Source organism: Dasypus novemcinctus, chromosome 23, assembly GCF_030445035.2.
Source record: "Dasypus novemcinctus isolate mDasNov1 chromosome 23, mDasNov1.1.hap2, whole genome shotgun sequence".
Classification (NCBI taxonomy): domain Eukaryota; kingdom Metazoa; phylum Chordata; class Mammalia; order Cingulata; family Dasypodidae; genus Dasypus; species Dasypus novemcinctus.
Window position 1 is genome coordinate 11,155,976 of NC_080695.1, and position 16,265 is coordinate 11,172,240.

A 16,265-nucleotide genomic window follows, 5' to 3' on the forward strand; every position below is an offset into this window, starting at 1 on the left:
CCCCCGGGGGGCCGCGTCCTGGCTCCAGCCCCCAAGTCCCAGGGCTGCCCCCTTCCGTGGAGGGGGCCCGAGGGGCGGAGGGCGGCCGGGCAGTCCCCGCGAACGTCCCTGTGGTTCCTTGGACACCCCCTGCCCCGCGTGCCCGGTCCGTGGCCTCCGATGGCCGCGCGGCTGGCAGGGGCCTGCGGGCGCCGGGGCGGGGGCCCGGCCAAGTGCTTACAAGGTGCTGGAGGGGGGCCCGGGAGCGCCCTGGGCGGGAGGGGGCTGGGGGCGCGTGCACAGGTGTGCACCGATGTGCATGCAGACGGACACACACGTACACTCACGCGTGCCCTGGGCGGCCGCGGGCACGCCCGCCGCACCTGCTGCAGCTCCCCGCGGCCGGCCGGTCCTGCGCGGCCCCGCGGGCGGCGGGGGCGCGGGCGCGGGCGCGCGCTCAGCAGAGCACGGGCACGCCGTCGGGGGAGAAGATCATGCCGGTGGTGGGCTCGTAGGTGCCGGCCAGGTAGTAGAGGCCCTCGCTGTCCTGGTGCTTCTTGGTCTTGACCATCTGCTCGTACTGCTCCAGGCCCACCACCAGGCACTTGTGCGACACCGTCTGCACGTCGTTCTCGTCCACGTGCGAGGACTGGTACAGGGCGCGCTGCGGGCGCGGCAGGGCCGTCAGGGCAGGCGGGGGCACGGGCACCCCCACCCGGATGCAGGGGGACGGGCGGAAGGAGAGATGGGGCAAGGGCCGGCGCTGCGGCTCCCCGACAGGCCGCGAGGCAGGGCAGGGCCCAGAGGGCAGGCGTGGGGCAGGGTGGCAGCCCGGCAACAACCCCCTCCCCCCGCAGCCCCCTACCTCCATGAAGTCCTTCCTCTGGCTGGAGGCCTGCAGGGCGGGCGGCAGGCTCCGGCCCGACTTCTGGTCCCAGGGCTGTTGGGGCAGGAGGAGAGGGGCTGGGGGCAGGCTGGGCCAGCACTGGCCCCGTCCTGGGCTGGCCACCCACGGGCACATCTGGCAAGGCCCCTCTGCCTCCCGGTCCCATTGGGTCATTCCCAGGAGCTGGGTCTGCCCTGCCCCGCAGCTCCCGGCCACTGCAGGCCCAGCCAGCAACCTCACCTGGCTTAGAGGCCTCACCTGGCCCTAGAGGTCTCACCTGGGGGGTCACCTGGGCCTAGAGGCCTCACCTGGCCGGCAGGGCTCACCTGACCTAGAGGTGTCACCTGGGGGAGGCTCACCTGGCCTAGAGGCCTCACCTGGCCCTGGAGGCCTCACCTGGGGGGGTCACCTGGCCTGGAGGCCTCACCCGGCCCTGGAGGCCTCACCTGGGGGGGTCCCCTGGCCTGGACGGCGCACCTGGCCCGCAGGACTCACCTGGCCCCCGTGGAACTGCTTGCCCGGGCTGGTCTCCTCGGGGTGGTAGAACCACTTGACGCGCACCACCATGTTGTTGCCCCACGACTCCCACATGCTCTGGATGCGGCCGATGTAGGGCAGGTTGGGGCGGCCAGCCGACAGGAAGACGGCGCAGTCCCCGATGCGGATCATCTCCTTCCCGCGCACGATGGCCTTGTAGAAGAGCTTGCGGGCCTTGCCCTTCATGCCACGCCGCTGCGGGCAGGGGGCGGGTCAGGGGCGCCACAGGCCCTCGGCCTGCCCCCGGGAAGCCCCCCCTGCCAAGACCCCACCCAGCCCGCAGCGCGGGCGCCCACTGGTGCATTTCCCTCCAGCCCCCCTGCCAAGCCCCCTCCAAGCCCGCAGCGCGGGCGCCCCCCCGGTTCACCTCCCTCCAGCCCCCCCAAGCCCGCAGCATGGGTGCCCACTGGCACACCTCCCTCCAGCCCCTGCGCAGGCCGGGCCTGCCCCCTGGAGCCCCTCCCTGGGCCTCAGCAACTCAACCGTCCCCTTCCAGAGCCCCACTGGGGGGCGGGGAAGGAAGCCCCCAGCCCCACTCTGTCTGGGGGAGCCCGGCTGCCGTCTCTTTACTACTCTGCGCCTCCAAGTAGTTCATCGGCTCGGGATCTGCCGCTAGAGTGGACTTGCACTCCCCTAAGCCGCGGCACCACTGCCCGCCCTCCCCCAGCTGTGGTGGGCGGCGGCTTAGTCCTTAACTACCACCCCAGAAGCCTCCTCTGCGCCCTGAGGCTCAGAAGAGGGGGGACACCTGCTGCGCGGGCCTGCCTGCCCCACCCACGCTGAGCACCCAGGTCTAAAGAGGGCTGCTCCCCGAGAAACCAAATCTAAAGTTGTTTCTCTTCTCACTTTGGCTGCCAGACAGGTTTTTTGTTTTTCGTGGGTTTTTTGCCTACTTATGGGAAGGGTACATGCTCATTTTCTACCTTATTCAATCCTCCCTTTTCAACTTTTAATTCACTGGATCGCCAGCAGTGACGGACTTTTTAGCACACATTGCACTCACTTTTAGTGTGCTCTGTAAACCACACTTTTTTTCAGTTCAAGGTACAATAAAGGTGAATTCGAGGTGGGATGGGCGCTAAGGTTCCGAAGCCCTCAGCCTCCACGGCTGTGGGGTGCCGGCCAGCATCTTCCAGCAGCACCCCCAGGGGCTCGGTCCCCGCCGCCCAGGTGGGCACAGGACGTGGGTCTGACCAAAGACATTCGAACCCTCTGGCCTGAACCTCTGGGTTTGGGCAGCTCTCTTCCTGCTGTCACGTCTGAACCGTACACGGTGAGCCGAAAGCAATGAGGGCCGCTGGCCACCAAGAGGGGAAGGGTTGCCCGAGAAGAATGCCAGCACAAAGGGGGAAGAGAAGAACCGACACCCGGAGCAGGGCAAGCGGGTGAGTCCGAAGATGCCCTGCGAGCTCCTGGATCCAGCTGAACCTGAAGCTAGAGACCCCTGGGCTTCTGTCAAATGGGCCAGTGCACTTCACTTTGTGCTTAAGTCAATTTCAGTAGTTCCTGTCCTTTGTGGCAGGACCACCCCTCACTCGCACCGAGGTCGAGACCTGCAGGAGGCAGGTGCGAAAAGGAGAAACCAGGCAAGTCAGGGTGAGGGCAGGACAGTGAGGAGACCCCTGTCCTTGGCTCAGACACTGTCACTCCTGGATACGACCCCTCGGAAAAAGCACTTGCCAAGGTCAGTGATCCAGGGAAGACCAGGGGTCGGGACGGTCTGGCTACTTCTTGCCATCATCAGGAAAGACTCTACAAGAATCTACAAGCTTATATAGAACTACTGTGACTCTAGCAATGGAAGAAATTATATCCCTGATGTGGAGACAGTGGCCACGGGGGTGGCTGAAGGGAGGGAGAGAAAAAAGGAGGTGTGATAAGGGGCATTTTCAGGACCTGGAGTTATCCTGAATGATACTGCAGGGAAAGATACTGGACATCATGTATCTTGCCATAACCCACTGGATGGACTGGGAGAGAGTGTAAACTACAATGTAAACTATAATCCATACCATGCAGCAGTGCTCCAAAATGCATCCACCAAATGCAACGAATGCGCCATGACGATGAAAGAGGTGGTGGATGTGGGAGGAGCGGGGGGGGGGCGGGGGGCTAGGGTATATGGGAACCTCTTATATTTTTTAATGTAACATTTTGTGTGGTCTACATATCTTTTTTTAAAAGAATAAAAAATTTCAAAAAATGAAAATCTACAAGCTCAAGTTGTCAAGGTCAAATTATGACCTTGACAGGAGAGGCTCTTTCTGCCCATAACCCGCAATCCGAGAGGGTTCAAAGGCGTCATCCTGTACCCAGCAGGGTCAGGGAAGCCACGTTATCTGCCCCCGGTTCAAGTCAACGTCCCGAGGCCGTGAGGCCTGACGTGAAGCTGGGGCCAAGGGGGGGGACGATGCCACCCGCTGCCCCTGGCTGTTGCTCTGCGCCCTGTGGCAGACCGGATCCCGGACCCCAATTTGGACACATTCTTCATCTCGGCAGCACCTCCTGAAGACTATTTCTCGTTAAGGGAGGCCCGACCAATGAGGGTGGTGGTTCCTACTCTTCCACAAGCCTTCTGGCTTTGGAGACAGACCCGAAGGAGGGACATGAAATGCAGAGCGTCCCAGGCTCTTGGCGCTGTGTGGCCACAGGCACCCGCACTGCCCTAAGCCTGCACTGGTACATGAAAGAGGTGCCTGCTCAAAGTCAGCTCAGAAGCCTGTGGGGAGCATGAGGGCGAGGGCTGGCAGCACGGAGGACGAGGGACGAGCCCCCCGCCTCCCTGAGCACGGAGGTGTGTGGACAACTGTTAGCAGCTGTCCCCTTCGCGCAGAAGCTTCTGGAATAGCTATTCCCTGTTCCTCCACCGCTGTCTCCCAGTGTGCCGGGCTGGCTTGGGCTATCGTTTTGTCCCCCGAAGAAGACCAGCTCGAAATGAAGGCTGCCTGCCATTGGGGGCTGGGCCCCCAGCCTGCGAAGTCTCCAGGCTGTCTTTTTTGGGGAGAGGGTGGGTGTTTGGGGTCCTGTGCCTAAGAGATGCTTTGCACCGGGCTGAGGCACGAAGGCCTTTTGCACGTTCGTGGGCGTGGGGAGGAGAATGACGAGTGGCTGGAAGTCAGCCACAGGGTGGACCGGCAGGGCTCCTTCAGGAAGGCCAAACCTCCCTACTGTCAGGGTGGACCTACAGCCAGACCTGGTCACTCTGAACTTCCTGGACCCCTGGAACTCAGGGATGGGCACATCTAGACCAGGCCAAGGAGACGAGCCCTGGACTGCTGCTGGCCAGGAAAGAGATGGCAGCGCTCCCTGCCTGACTGCTCAACCACGAGGGCGAGAGCCTCGAAGGAAGGAGCAGCCGGCAATAAAAGGAGGGCTCACGGGCCCGGGGCCTCTGGTCCACTCGATGAAGGCCTGCTACAGCCACCCCTGCTGGTCTCCGGGATTTTCTTAAGTCGGGCCCCCCGTGCGGGTGGGCCTGGGTTCTGGGAGCAGGCATGCTGTTAAGGACACCAGGTCGAACCCAAGGGTGTCACCCCAAAATTCAGTTCCAGCCGGAGCCTGCGAGCATGCCCTTGTTTGGAAACAGGGTTGTGGTGGATTGCTCGTGCATCCCACTGAGGCACGGTCTCCGCCTTGATCTGCTTCCTGTGGGTGCTTGGAAGGTGTCCCCCGCTGAGTGAGGCCAGACCTTAAGCCCACTCCTGGGGTCCTTTATAAATGGGGAATTCAGACTCAGAGAGAGAGAGCCACCGAGCGGAGCCGAAAGAGAAAGGAAGGGACATCGCCACGTGACGGGAAGGCCAAGGAGCCCGGGACGCCGCGACGCCCGGGACGAAGCCAGGCCTCCAGCCTCCGAAGCTGTGAGCCGATACCTGCCACTGCTAAGGCACCTCCTGTGTGGCATGTCGTGCAGCCTGGAAAACTAAGGCAAGCGTCTCTGCAGCCGTCAAGGTGAGGGCCTACCAAACCAGGGTGGCCCTGAATTCCGTGTGACTCGAGTCCTCGTAAGACGGGGATCTGGACAGTCAAGGCGGCCACATGAAGACAGAGGCTGGTGTGGTGCGGCCACAAGCCAGGAGGGCCAAGGACGGCCGCTGCCACCAGAGGCCGGAGGAGGCCAGAGAGGAGCCTCCCTCGAGCTTTCAGAGGGAGCATGGCCCCACCGACCCTCCATCTCAGACTTGCAGCCTCCAGAATGGCGTGAGTCAGCACCTGTCGTCTGAGGCCGTCTCGTCTGTGGTGCTTGTTACAGCAGCTGTCGGCAGCTAATACAGGCTTCCTCTCTGAAGTCAGACAGATGCAGGTACAAAGCCAGACCCACCCCCGGGGGTCCTTGGGGACTCAAACTCAGCCTCTGTGCATTGGGACATCCCCACCTCCCTCACTGTAGCAATTTGATATCATTTATGAATTCCAAAAAAACTATAGGTTATGTCTGTGAACTGGTCGGTTGCTCTGGCGTGACAACCCTTTGTATTAAATTCAGCTGAGACGTCTGATTAAATTATACTAAGATTAGCGCTCTGGTCTCACCGCATTGTTGGAGTACGTCTCAGCACTGAGTCCCAGCCCCCTTGGGGATAAAACGGATGCTCACATGGAGAAGGAGAACTCCGAGGGAGAGAGAGCGCATCAGACCCTGCGGTCCTGGGAAGAGCTGAGCCCGGTAGTCTACAGCGGGCCTTGTGCAGAGAGCAGAGCTGCCGAGCTCGGAAAGAGCCGAGCCCAGGGAGAGCCCTGCGCCAGCCCACAGCTGGGAGCGGAAGGAGCTGGGACCGCGGAGCCTGGAGGAGGAGGGAGGCTGACCCTCGCGGACGTCGCCCGCCAGCTTGCCTCAGCACGTGGTGCACCAGTTTGATGTTGCTTGTGAATTCCGAAAATGGACACTGGATGATGTTTGTCAGCGGGTCTGTTCCTCCGGGGGTATTAGATTGTATTAGGTTCAGGGGTTTCACTTTCACTTGATTAAATTATGAGGGCCACTGGGCCACGCCAGTAGGACGTGGTGATTAGGACCAAGGGAGCCGGCCTCACAGAGGAGACGACGGGGCAGAGGAGAGAGGGGGAGTTGTGATGCCGGAGCCCAGGAAGTAAACACACAGAAGAACACGGGAAGAGACGGCTCCACGGGCGTGTGATGGAGGCCCGGGGAAGGCAGAGCCGCTGAGCCCGGAGAAAAACGAGCCCCAGAGAGAGACGAGACTCATCCCAGCCCACCGCTGAGACAGGAAGAAGCCAGGGCCGTGGAGCCTGAGGAGGAAGAGGGGGCCTGAGCCCTCGCGGACGTCGGCAGCCAGCTCGCTCCAACACGTGGCAACAAGACTGGAGGGAAGTAACTTACGCTTCATGGCCTGGTGACTGCAAGCTTCTACCCCCCATAAACGCCCTTTATAAATGCCACCAGATCGCTGGTATTTTGCACCAGCGCCCCTTTGGCTGACTCACACACATGGCAACAGACTTGGGCTGAGAAAGTACCTCTTGTGATACCTCAAGCTGGACTCTTTGGGGCCTGGCCACTGTTTGCTCCCACCCCAAATATATACCCTTTGTAAGAGCCCACGGGGCGCTGGCACTTGGCATCAGCACCCCGGGCTGACGAATGCGCCCGCCCAGCCCTGCGCCCCGGGGCTGCGCGGCACGGAGCGGTCAGAGGCTCCGAGCGGGGTCTCCGTGGCCCGCCCGCCGGATGGCCCCTCACCTGCGTGGGCTTCCCAAACCACTTCCAGAGCTGCCGGGCGGGCAGGAAGGCGGCGATCTTGGGCCGGTTCTCCACGGACGGCAGGCGCTGCCGCTTGGCCAGCTCCTTGGTGGTGGGGAGGTGGACGCCCTCCCGCTTCTTGGGCCGGCTCTTGGCCCCGGCCGCGGCCTGAGCCTTGGGCTGCAGGGGCGGCGGGGGCGCGGGCGGGGGCGCGGGCGCCGTCTTGCCGGGGGAGTGGGCCAGGGCGCGGGCCTTGGCCGCCTGCTTGGAGGCCTTGGAGGGGCCGGGAGGCTGGGTGGAGGGGCCGGCCGCGGGGGCCGGGGGGGCCTCTTCGTCCGAGCTGCAGGAAGAGTCCTCGTCCGTGGTGGAGGAGGAGGAGGAGGACGAGGAGGAGGAGGAAGAGGACGACGAGGATGAGGAGGACGACGACGAGGACGAGGAGGACGAGGACGACGACGACGAGGAGGAGGACGACGAGGATGAGGAGGACGAGGACGAGGCGGGCGAGGAGGCCCTGGAGCTGGAGGCGCTGCAGGTCCGGCCCCCGCCGCCCCTGGCGTCCTCCCTGCTCTTCTCGCCCTCCTCCTCGCCCTCCGTCTCTGAGCTGCTGCTGCCGCTGCCGCTGCTGCTGCTGCTGTCGCCGCTGCTGTCACTGCTGCTGCTGCCGCTGCCGCCGCTGCTCTCAGACCCCTCGGCCCCGTCCTGCTCGGCCTGGGCCTTGTCCGGGCTCTCGGGGTTCCCCGAGTCCTCGAGCTCGCGCCCCGGCCCGGGCTCCTGGGCGAGCTCTCCGTCTGCAGGCTTCGGCCGGGCCACCTTGGGCTCACCACCCGCGCCCGGCGAGTAGCCGCCCAGGCTCGGCAGGCCCTTGGGCTCCTGCCAGCCCCCGGGCGCCGGCTCCTCCTGCAGCAGCAGGGCCTCCTTGGCCGTCTTGCTCTTGGGGGACGTCACGCCCTCGCGGTCCAGCTTGACAAGCAGCTCAGCCCCCTCCCCGGGCCTCCGAGGGCCCTTGGGCCCCGCGTCCTCGGCCGCCCGCGCCTTCTTGGGCTTGGGGCGCGTGGCCGGCATGGCGATGGGCATGGGGGCGGGGGCGGGGAGGGCCAGGGTGGCGGCGGGAGCTGGCATCTCCCCGAAGGGCTCGGGGGCCGGGCAGCTGGCGAAGGCGGGGGGCGCCGGGCTGGGCTGGGGGGGCGCCGGGCGGGCCTTGGGGGTCTTGGCCCGCTTCTCCACGGCTTCCGGGGGGCTCTTCTTGGAACCTGGGGTGCTGGTGGGTTCCGGGGCCAAGGGGGCAATGGGGACCTCTTCCGCTGAACCCCCCTCCTCCACGACAGCAGCTTTGTCTAGTAAAGAGAAGAGGACGCATGGAGGCCCGGGGTCCCCGCTGCCACAGGCTGGACGCCCGAGTCAGGAAAGCGCCAGCTTCCGTCCAGCTCTGCCGCCTCCCGCACCGGAAGCAGCCTCGGGCAGCCTCGGGTTTTAGCCTGGGGTGCCTCCCTCTGGAGCCAAACCCACCCGGGTTAGAGTTTCAACTCCGGCTCTAACCCGCAGTGACCTTGGACAAATCAACTTGCCTCCCGGCGCCCCGGTGACCTCACCTGACAGTGGGTCAAAGGCAGTCTCCCCCGCAGAATTCTTACAAAGACAGGAAGCATCGCCCGCTCGAGACCCCACCATGGGCAGCAGGCCCCCCGGCCCCGCGCCCCCACGCCTGCCCCCCCACGCCGCGGTGAGGCCGGGGCTGAGGCCCACGTACCGCCCTTGGCCTTGGCGCTGGGTTTCCGCCCGCGGCCTCGGGCCTTGGGGCCGGCCTCCTCGGCCCCGGCCGTGGCCCCGTCCTTGCTTTCCCCGGCGTCCTTGCTGGCTTTCCGGCTGCGGCGCTTGGCGCTGGGCACCAGGAGGGCCGGGGACGGCTCGGCACCTGCGGGGGCACAGGAGTGGGAGGCTCAGGCCATTCTCCCTGCTGGGAGCTGCGGGAGCCTCGTGTGTCATGGGGGGGTTGCGGGGCCGTGGGGGGAAACGGGGACATGGGGTGGCTGATCCCGGGCGGTCTCCCGGAGGCGGCGAGGTCAGCGGGCCTGGCCGGGCGCAGCTGCGTGCACGATGCTCAGCGCTGGTGGCCTTTGAGGCTCCCGGTTCCTCCTGGAGAACGTCCTGAAGCACCCAGGCCCGGTCTGGGGCCCGCCCCTTCCTCGTCCACCTCCAGGAGCCCCGCGTCCTCCCTGGTTCAGGCAGAGGGGACAGCGGTGCCGGCCACAGGCCCGTGGCAGGAATTCCTAATTTGGACGTGCGGGGCCTGGAGCCACCAGGGGCAGCCGGGGACCAGCTGGCCTGGCCTGGCCTGGCCGCCCGGGGGCCACGGGGCTCACGGGTGCAACAAGGCACGGGGGAGCCCGGGCTTCCCGGGGAGCGGGAGACGGCAGCCCTCTTCTGGGGGCCCCGCCCTGTGGTTTCTGTCATCTCCCCGAGGTTCCGGGAGCTGCAGCCGGAGCCCCAAGCTGGGGGACCCCAGGGTGCAGCAGCCCCGCCCCTGGCTCACACTGGATCTTGTAGTCGGGGGGCAGCAGGCGGATGTGTGAGAGGGGGATCCTCCCGGTGTCCCCGTCGTCGAACTCCACTGTGATCAGGTCCCCATCATCCTCCAGGTCCAGCAGCCCTGTGGGCAAGGGGCAGATGCCAAGGCTGGGGCGGGTGGCCCCAGGGCCCGACAGCCCAGGCCGACGCTCAGCGCATCCCTGAGAGACCAGGAGCCGCTCTGGGGGAGACAGGTGTGACGGCTCCTCCCTGGGGCACGCAGGCCGGTGGGAGGCGCTAACCTGACCCGTTTCTGAGAGGGCGGCAGAGGCTCTGAGCCCGCGTGTGCCACATCCCGCAGTGAGTGTGAAAGCCGCCTCACCCACCGGCCGGCACCTGCAGGTGCTACCACCATGACGGGGGGCTTCCCGGTGGGCAGGAGGGGCAGGGGACGGGAGGCGGTCTGTCGGCGCCCTGGCCTCGGGTATGCAGGGGTGCCTGCCGCTGTGGCACCCGCGGCCCTGGACGGGCAGGGGCTCTCCCGCTGCAGCGGCGTGAACTCAGATGACGCACACAGCACGGGCGAGGGTCCCAGACCTCCTGTCACACGTGCTGGCTGAGCACCTGGGTCTGTGCCCACTTCCTCCCAGGGTCTCCACCCAAACGAGAGAGCAGGGATTCCAAGGGCACAAGCCCAAGGAGACCAAACGGGAAGGGGCGGCAGCCGGCGAGACTTTGGACGCTGAAACAGGGATGGATGGGCAGTAACGCATCTACTGGGAGAAGGGGGCGAGATGGAAGCTTGTTTCCCACAAGCAAAGGGCCCTCGAGGGGAGCGGACTTGGCCCAGTGGTTAGGGCGTCCATCTACCACATGGGAGGTCCGTGGTTCAAACCCCGGGCCTCCTTGACCCGTGTGGAGCTGGCCCATGCGCAGTGCTGATGCACGCAAGGAGTGCCCTGCCACGCAGGGGTGTCCCCCGCGTAGGGGAGCCCCATGCGCAAGGAGTGCGCCCCGTAAGGAGAGCCGCCCAGCGCGAAAGAAAGTGCAGCCTGCCCAGGAATGGCGCCGCACACACGGAGAGCTGACAAACAAGATGACGCAGTGAAAAGACACACAGATTCCCGTGCTGCTGACGACAACAGAAGCGGACAAAGACGACGCAGCAAATAGACACAGAACAGACAACTGGGGCAGGGGGGAAATAAATAAAAAATAAATCTTAAAAAAAAAAAAAGGGCCCTCGAGACACTGTGGAGACGGTGCCAGCCACACCAAGCGCGCCACAGGTCCGAGGCCAGTGCCAACAGGTGCCAGGAGGCTCACCCCTTCAGAGAAGCTCAGACGCAGGGCGCCACGCAGGGGCGTGGGAGCACACGGAAGCGGGGTTCAACTGAGGCAATAGCAGGCCGCATGGCAGCACCCCAGCCTCCTTCCTGAAGCCTGTATCCCCAGAGAGAGAGCCTTGGGGACGCTGACTGGCTGCCCGAGCTGAGCCACGCGCCCCGACAAATGGGGTCCAGCCCGCACCCCCAGGACTTCACCATGTGGCCTTGGGCGGAAAGAGGGTCCGTGAAGATGAGCCCAGTCAAGACGGGGCCGACGAGCAGGGTGGGACTGTCTGACGGCACCCTGCTAAGAAGGAGAGAGGAGACAGACAGACAGACAGACGGCTGATGGCGGCCACGTGAAGACGGAGGAGCAGACGACACTCCCGAGCCAGGGACTGGCCACTGCCCGAGGGCAGGCGGGAGCCCCCCACGGGCTTGGGCTCTGCGCCTCCGGGGCTGGGAGGTTTATGGGGCTCTGCTCCAGCAGCCCGAGGAGAGTCAGCCAAAGGGAACGGACCCGCGGGCCCCGAATCCAGGGGCTCCCCAACTCGACATTCCTGCCCCACTGTCACCGCCCCCATGCAGAGCTCGTGCCACGTCCTGCGGGCGCACGAAGGACCAGCCTCTGATCAAAGGAAGACCACAGGCCAGCAGAGGGAGGGAAAGGGGGCTTGGGAGGGGCTAAGGAAATTAACGGAGAAGACGCGGCCACGGAGAAGACACGGCCTCAGAGAAATTTTTTATAAAGATGACATATTCATGACACAAGAAGATGTTAGCTAAAGAAATATCCATGGAAAAGGATGACCCCAAGGCAGTTTTGAAACCAGAATTTTTAAAAATTCAACAGAATTAAAGCCTTAGAAGATAAAGTTGAGGACCTCTCCCAGAAAGCTGAACAAAAAAATAAAAGTACAGAAGTAGAAAACAATAGAAAAAATACTTTAAGAGATCAATCCAGAAGGGCGACGAGATTAGGACAGGTGCCAGGGAAAACAGAAAATGGGGGAAGGAAGCTATCAAAGGAACGATACAAGAAAGGTGTCCCGGGCTAAAGGAGATTTGCTTCTAAGAGCAAAGCCCCTGCCCCCATCCGGAAAAACCACATTTCAATTCCAGATCTTGGGCTAACGAGAAGATCTTCCAAGTTTCCAGGGAGAAAAACACAGGTTTACAGAGATTTGGGAATAACAATGGCTTTGAATTTCTCAAGCAGCTTTGGAAGCAGGATAAGCATGGAGGAAAGCCTTCGGAACGGTGACCCAAAATGAGTCCCAACCTGGAGTTTACACCTGGTTAAACACTCGGAAGGGTGAGAGCAGAACGAAGAAATTCCAGACTTACAAGTACTTGAGAAACTTACCTCCTGTGGACTCAAAGAGCCTCTACTTAGAATGAAGGAATAAACGAAGAAAGACTCAACAAAGCAGACCTGGCATTCCCAGAAAGATGGCAGCTGGCAGCTGGCCTGGGAGCACCCAGCCCACAGTGGGACCAAGCGCCACATGTGCGGCCTCCCCGTCTGTCCCTGGGGGCTCTAGCATCCTCTGCGGCTTGCTCTGCCCACCCAGCATCCTTCTCCCTTCACCTGGGCACAGGGGGATGTTAAGCAGCCAGGGGGTGGACTGTATTTGGTGTTGGGGTTTTCGTTGGTTTGTTTAGGAGATAGCGGGGATTGAACCCAGCACCTCGTCCAGGGGCAGCAGACACTCAACCACTTGGAGCCTCATCTGCTCCCCTGGCGCTGTTTTGATTGTTTTCCCGTGGGTTTTACTTACGTGTTTACTTTTGGTGGCACAGCGGGGTGGAGCGCCCGGAGCACTGGCTGCTGCCGCCTGCGCCGCACGCGCTTCCTGCCCCTCCCCGCCCCGCAGGCCCCCATTCCTCAGCTGCAGGGACCGAACCGGCCTGCATCTGGCCCACGCCAGCCCCGGCGAGGGGTTCCAGGGCGAGTGCGCGCCCTGTCCCAGAAGACGTGGGGGAGCGCCTCGGGGGCGGGCACCCTCCATCGCTGCCCACCTGAGCGGGCGGCCCGGGCCCCACCGTCCCTGGCTGACCAGTCCTGGCCGGCCCTCAAGCGCCCTGTGATTTCTTGGCTACACGAGCCTGTGAAATCCCTTACGCCCAAGCCGGGTGCAGCGGGACCCAGGCGGCCCCCAAGGGCACGGCGGGCGTCCAGGCAGCCCGGGCAGGGCTGGGGGCTCACCCACCTCGGACAACGGTCCCCGGGTAGAGGCAGCGGTACTGCTGGCTCCAGTAGGCCGCAATCCGGGTGCCCTGCGGCAGGAAGCGCGTGGAGGCCGGCCTCACGTCGATGATCTGGCGGGGAACCAGGAGAGTGCGGGTGCCGTCCACGGGCGGGGGTCCCGGCCCTGGTCCTCGGCCCGCCCCCACCTGCGCCCCCACCTGCGCCCCCTTACCGCCTCCTGCAGCAGCTGCTCCAGACAGTAGATGTGGGGCCGGTTCCCGCGCTCCCCCTCCACCACCACGCGGTATCTGCAAGGCGTGGGCGGGTGGGGCCGGTGGGTCCAGGCGGCGGAGCCCGGAGACGGCCCGCTCGCGCAGACCCCCCTCCCCCACCGCGGCTCTGCCCCCCGGGCCACACGGGCAGTCCGCGGCCTGCCATGCGAGGCCCTCCCTGCTCCGGGCTCCGCGTCCACATTTGCGTAAGGAGACATGGGGGAGCAGCTGAACCTGTCCGCTCCAGAGCCTCTTCTCGTCCCCACCCACCAAGCCCCTGCCACCAAAGACCCTCAGGCCAGCCCACCAGGCATGCAGCATCCGCCACGCAGGCCCCTCTGAGCCGGGAGCCAAGGGGAACCTTGGGGGGAACCAAGGCTCAGAGAGGGCAAGCTCCCAGCCCACAGAGGCACAGCAGGGGCCCCCCACTCACATGTCCGGCGAGTGCACGGTCTGCACGTGCCCCGCGTACAGCAGCTTGTCGTCCAGGGGAATGAGCACCCGCAGGCCATCCTTCAGCTCGTCCTTGTCGATGACGCAGGAGCGGGGGGCTGCGGGGGCGGGGCGGTGAGGCAGGGCCGGGTGTCCTCTGTGCACCCGGTCACGCCCAGGGCCCCCCCTTCCAAACGGAACCCCTGGAGCCTCACGCCACGGCACACGCATGTGCACCGGCGCATGCCTGCACGTCTGCCCCCGGCATCAGGCCCAGCCATGCCCACTGGGGCCAAACCTCCCTGACTGCCCTGCCCGCGGCACCTTACCTTCGGGGAGCTCCGCCCCGCGGCCAACCGCCCCCCCCCAGTGGCCAGCACCCAGCTCGCTGCCTCCCCTCCCCCTCCCGCACGCCACAGCCTGCACCCACCCTGCTCGGTCGCCCCGGGCAATGCCGGGACAAGCCCTCAGCGCCCCCCACCCTGGTCTCGCCCCTCCAGGCTCGGCTGCAGGCCCTCAGCCTCCTCTAGGGGAGCACACCTCCGGGGGTGGGGTGAATCATGTCTCCCCAGAAGCCCCGGCCCGTGACTGTGGCCCTATGTGGCAAGAGGGTCTTGGCGGGTGTGTGGGGTGAGGAGGAGGCTGGCCTGGATGAGGGTGGCCCTAAATCCAAAAGGATGGGAAACTGGGGTGCGGAGACATTCAGGCACCGGGGGGCGGGGGAGGGGGGGCGTGACGAACGTGGCAGGGCCTGGGGTGACGCAGCCCCAAGCCAGGGAGCCCCAGGGACGGCGGGGAGCCCCCTCCAGGCGCTGAGGAGGCCGGGAAGAATTCCTCCCGGGTGGGTCGGGGCGAGCCTGGCCTGCCTGGGGGATTCTGGCCTCGGAACTGGGAGAGAAGCTGCTCCTGCGGCTTGAAGCCCCCCGGTCTGTGGGGCTGTTAGGGCGGCCCAGGAAGTACCACCCCCGGCGAGCTGCCCGCGGGGCCTGAACGGCGGAGCTTCTGCAGCCCTGCCTGCCCCCCGTGCCCTCGCCCTGGCCTCGCTGGGGTTGCCACCCCTTCCCTGGGGCTTGGCCGTGTGACTTGCCGGTTCTGGACCAAGCCATTTGGAGGACACGGTCTGCCCTTTTCCTCGAGCCTCTGGCAGCATTGCTGTGAGAAGAGCAGGCCCTGGCTAACCCACCGGTCCAGGGGGACTGAGGCACACACGCAGACGTGCCCAGCCCAGATCAGCGGACCCCCTAGCCGAACTGTCATCATGGGCCTGGCTGAGATGAGCACAGCCACTCCGGCAGACCCGCAGACAGCTGAGACACTGAGATGGGGGCTGTCTGTCATGCAGCAGTAGCTGACCCATACACACCCCAACAGGTGACAAAGTTCCCAGGGACGGCTCCGTTCCTTGTCCTACTGCACGTCCCAACGGGGTCAATGACCACCTCTGCTTTGCAATTCCCCAGTTCACAGCCACAATCTCTCCACTGAGCTCCAGACCTCTCGGTCCAAGAGCCCCCTGGACACAACTCCCCTGGGCTGCCCTCCAGGCTCGAGCCATCTGAACCCGGCACGTCACCTTCCTGGTTCCCTCTTGGCCCGGGCTTGCTCGCAGCTCTCCACCAGCCCGGCCAGCCAGAGGCCCTGAAAGCAGTGCCCTGGCCCTTCTCGCCCCATCTCCTCCCGTCTGCTCACACCACCCACCCCCGTCCCACCGACTCTCCCCCCGTTCTCACGTTCGCTGTCTCCATCCCTGCTGCCCCACTGGGGCCCTCTCTTGCGGCACCTGCCTAACAACCCCCCGGGCACCTCCCCTCAGGACATGCTCCTCGCAGCAGAGAGCAACCACTTCAAGACCAGCCTGACCAAGCCGCTCCCCAACTCGCCACCTCTGAGAGCTTCTTGTTTTCCCCTGGACGCACCTCAGACTCCTCACCAGTGCCCACACAGCTTCGGTGTGGCCCAGCCTCGGTGTCCTCCCAGCGCAAGTGCTCCCTCGTCCTCTAGGCTATCAAGCCAAAGCCACGTGGGCCTCCTTCCAGCACACCTCAGGCGCTGCGCTCCCACCACCTTGACCTTTGTGCATGCTGTTCCCTCCTCTGCAATGCTGTTCCCTCCATCGCCCCTGCCCCGCCTGCTGTGCTCCTCTGGCCCCACCCACAGCCCCGCCCATCCCCCCTCTCAGGGCCCGCCTCCGTCTAGCCCCCCGCCCGCTGTTTCCAGTGCGCACCTGGGGTCAGCGGCCGCTCCGGGCTCGCGCTGCGCGGCAGGTGCTCGTCCTCGGAGAAGCTGGAGTCGGGGCCAGGCTCAAAGTCTTCCTCGGCGGCCATGCTCTCCATCAGCCTGCTCACCGCGCCGCCCTTGCCGCGGCTCTGCGCGGAGCACAGGCCACTGGGTGGGCACGGTGCGAGGCCTGCCCGGCCAGGGACCCTCCCGG

General features: G+C 64.9%; 1 protein-coding gene across 4 annotated transcripts in view; it reads right to left on the bottom strand.

Annotated features, from left to right (window-relative positions):
• Window positions 1–336: 336 nt before the first annotated feature.
• Window positions 337–16,265, bottom strand: part of TNRC18 (trinucleotide repeat containing 18) — an 87,830-nt gene continuing 71,901 nt past the window's right edge. For all 4 annotated transcript variants that reach the window (XM_058285735.2, XM_058285736.2, XM_071211129.1 and 1 more), the window contains 10 exons: window positions 16,059–16,200; window positions 13,836–13,953; window positions 13,363–13,438; window positions 13,153–13,261; window positions 9,637–9,753; window positions 8,854–9,018; window positions 7,104–8,440; window positions 1,361–1,597; window positions 845–919; window positions 337–643 (listed from right to left, as the gene is read on the bottom strand). In XM_058285735.2, coding sequence (XP_058141718.1) covers window positions 437–643; window positions 845–919; window positions 1,361–1,597; window positions 7,104–8,440; window positions 8,854–9,018; window positions 9,637–9,753; window positions 13,153–13,261; window positions 13,363–13,438; window positions 13,836–13,953; window positions 16,059–16,200 — 2,583 coding nt within the window. In that variant the 3' untranslated portion in view covers window positions 337–436. The remainder of the gene's footprint in view (window positions 644–844; window positions 920–1,360; window positions 1,598–7,103; window positions 8,441–8,853; window positions 9,019–9,636; window positions 9,754–13,152; window positions 13,262–13,362; window positions 13,439–13,835; window positions 13,954–16,058; window positions 16,201–16,265) is intronic.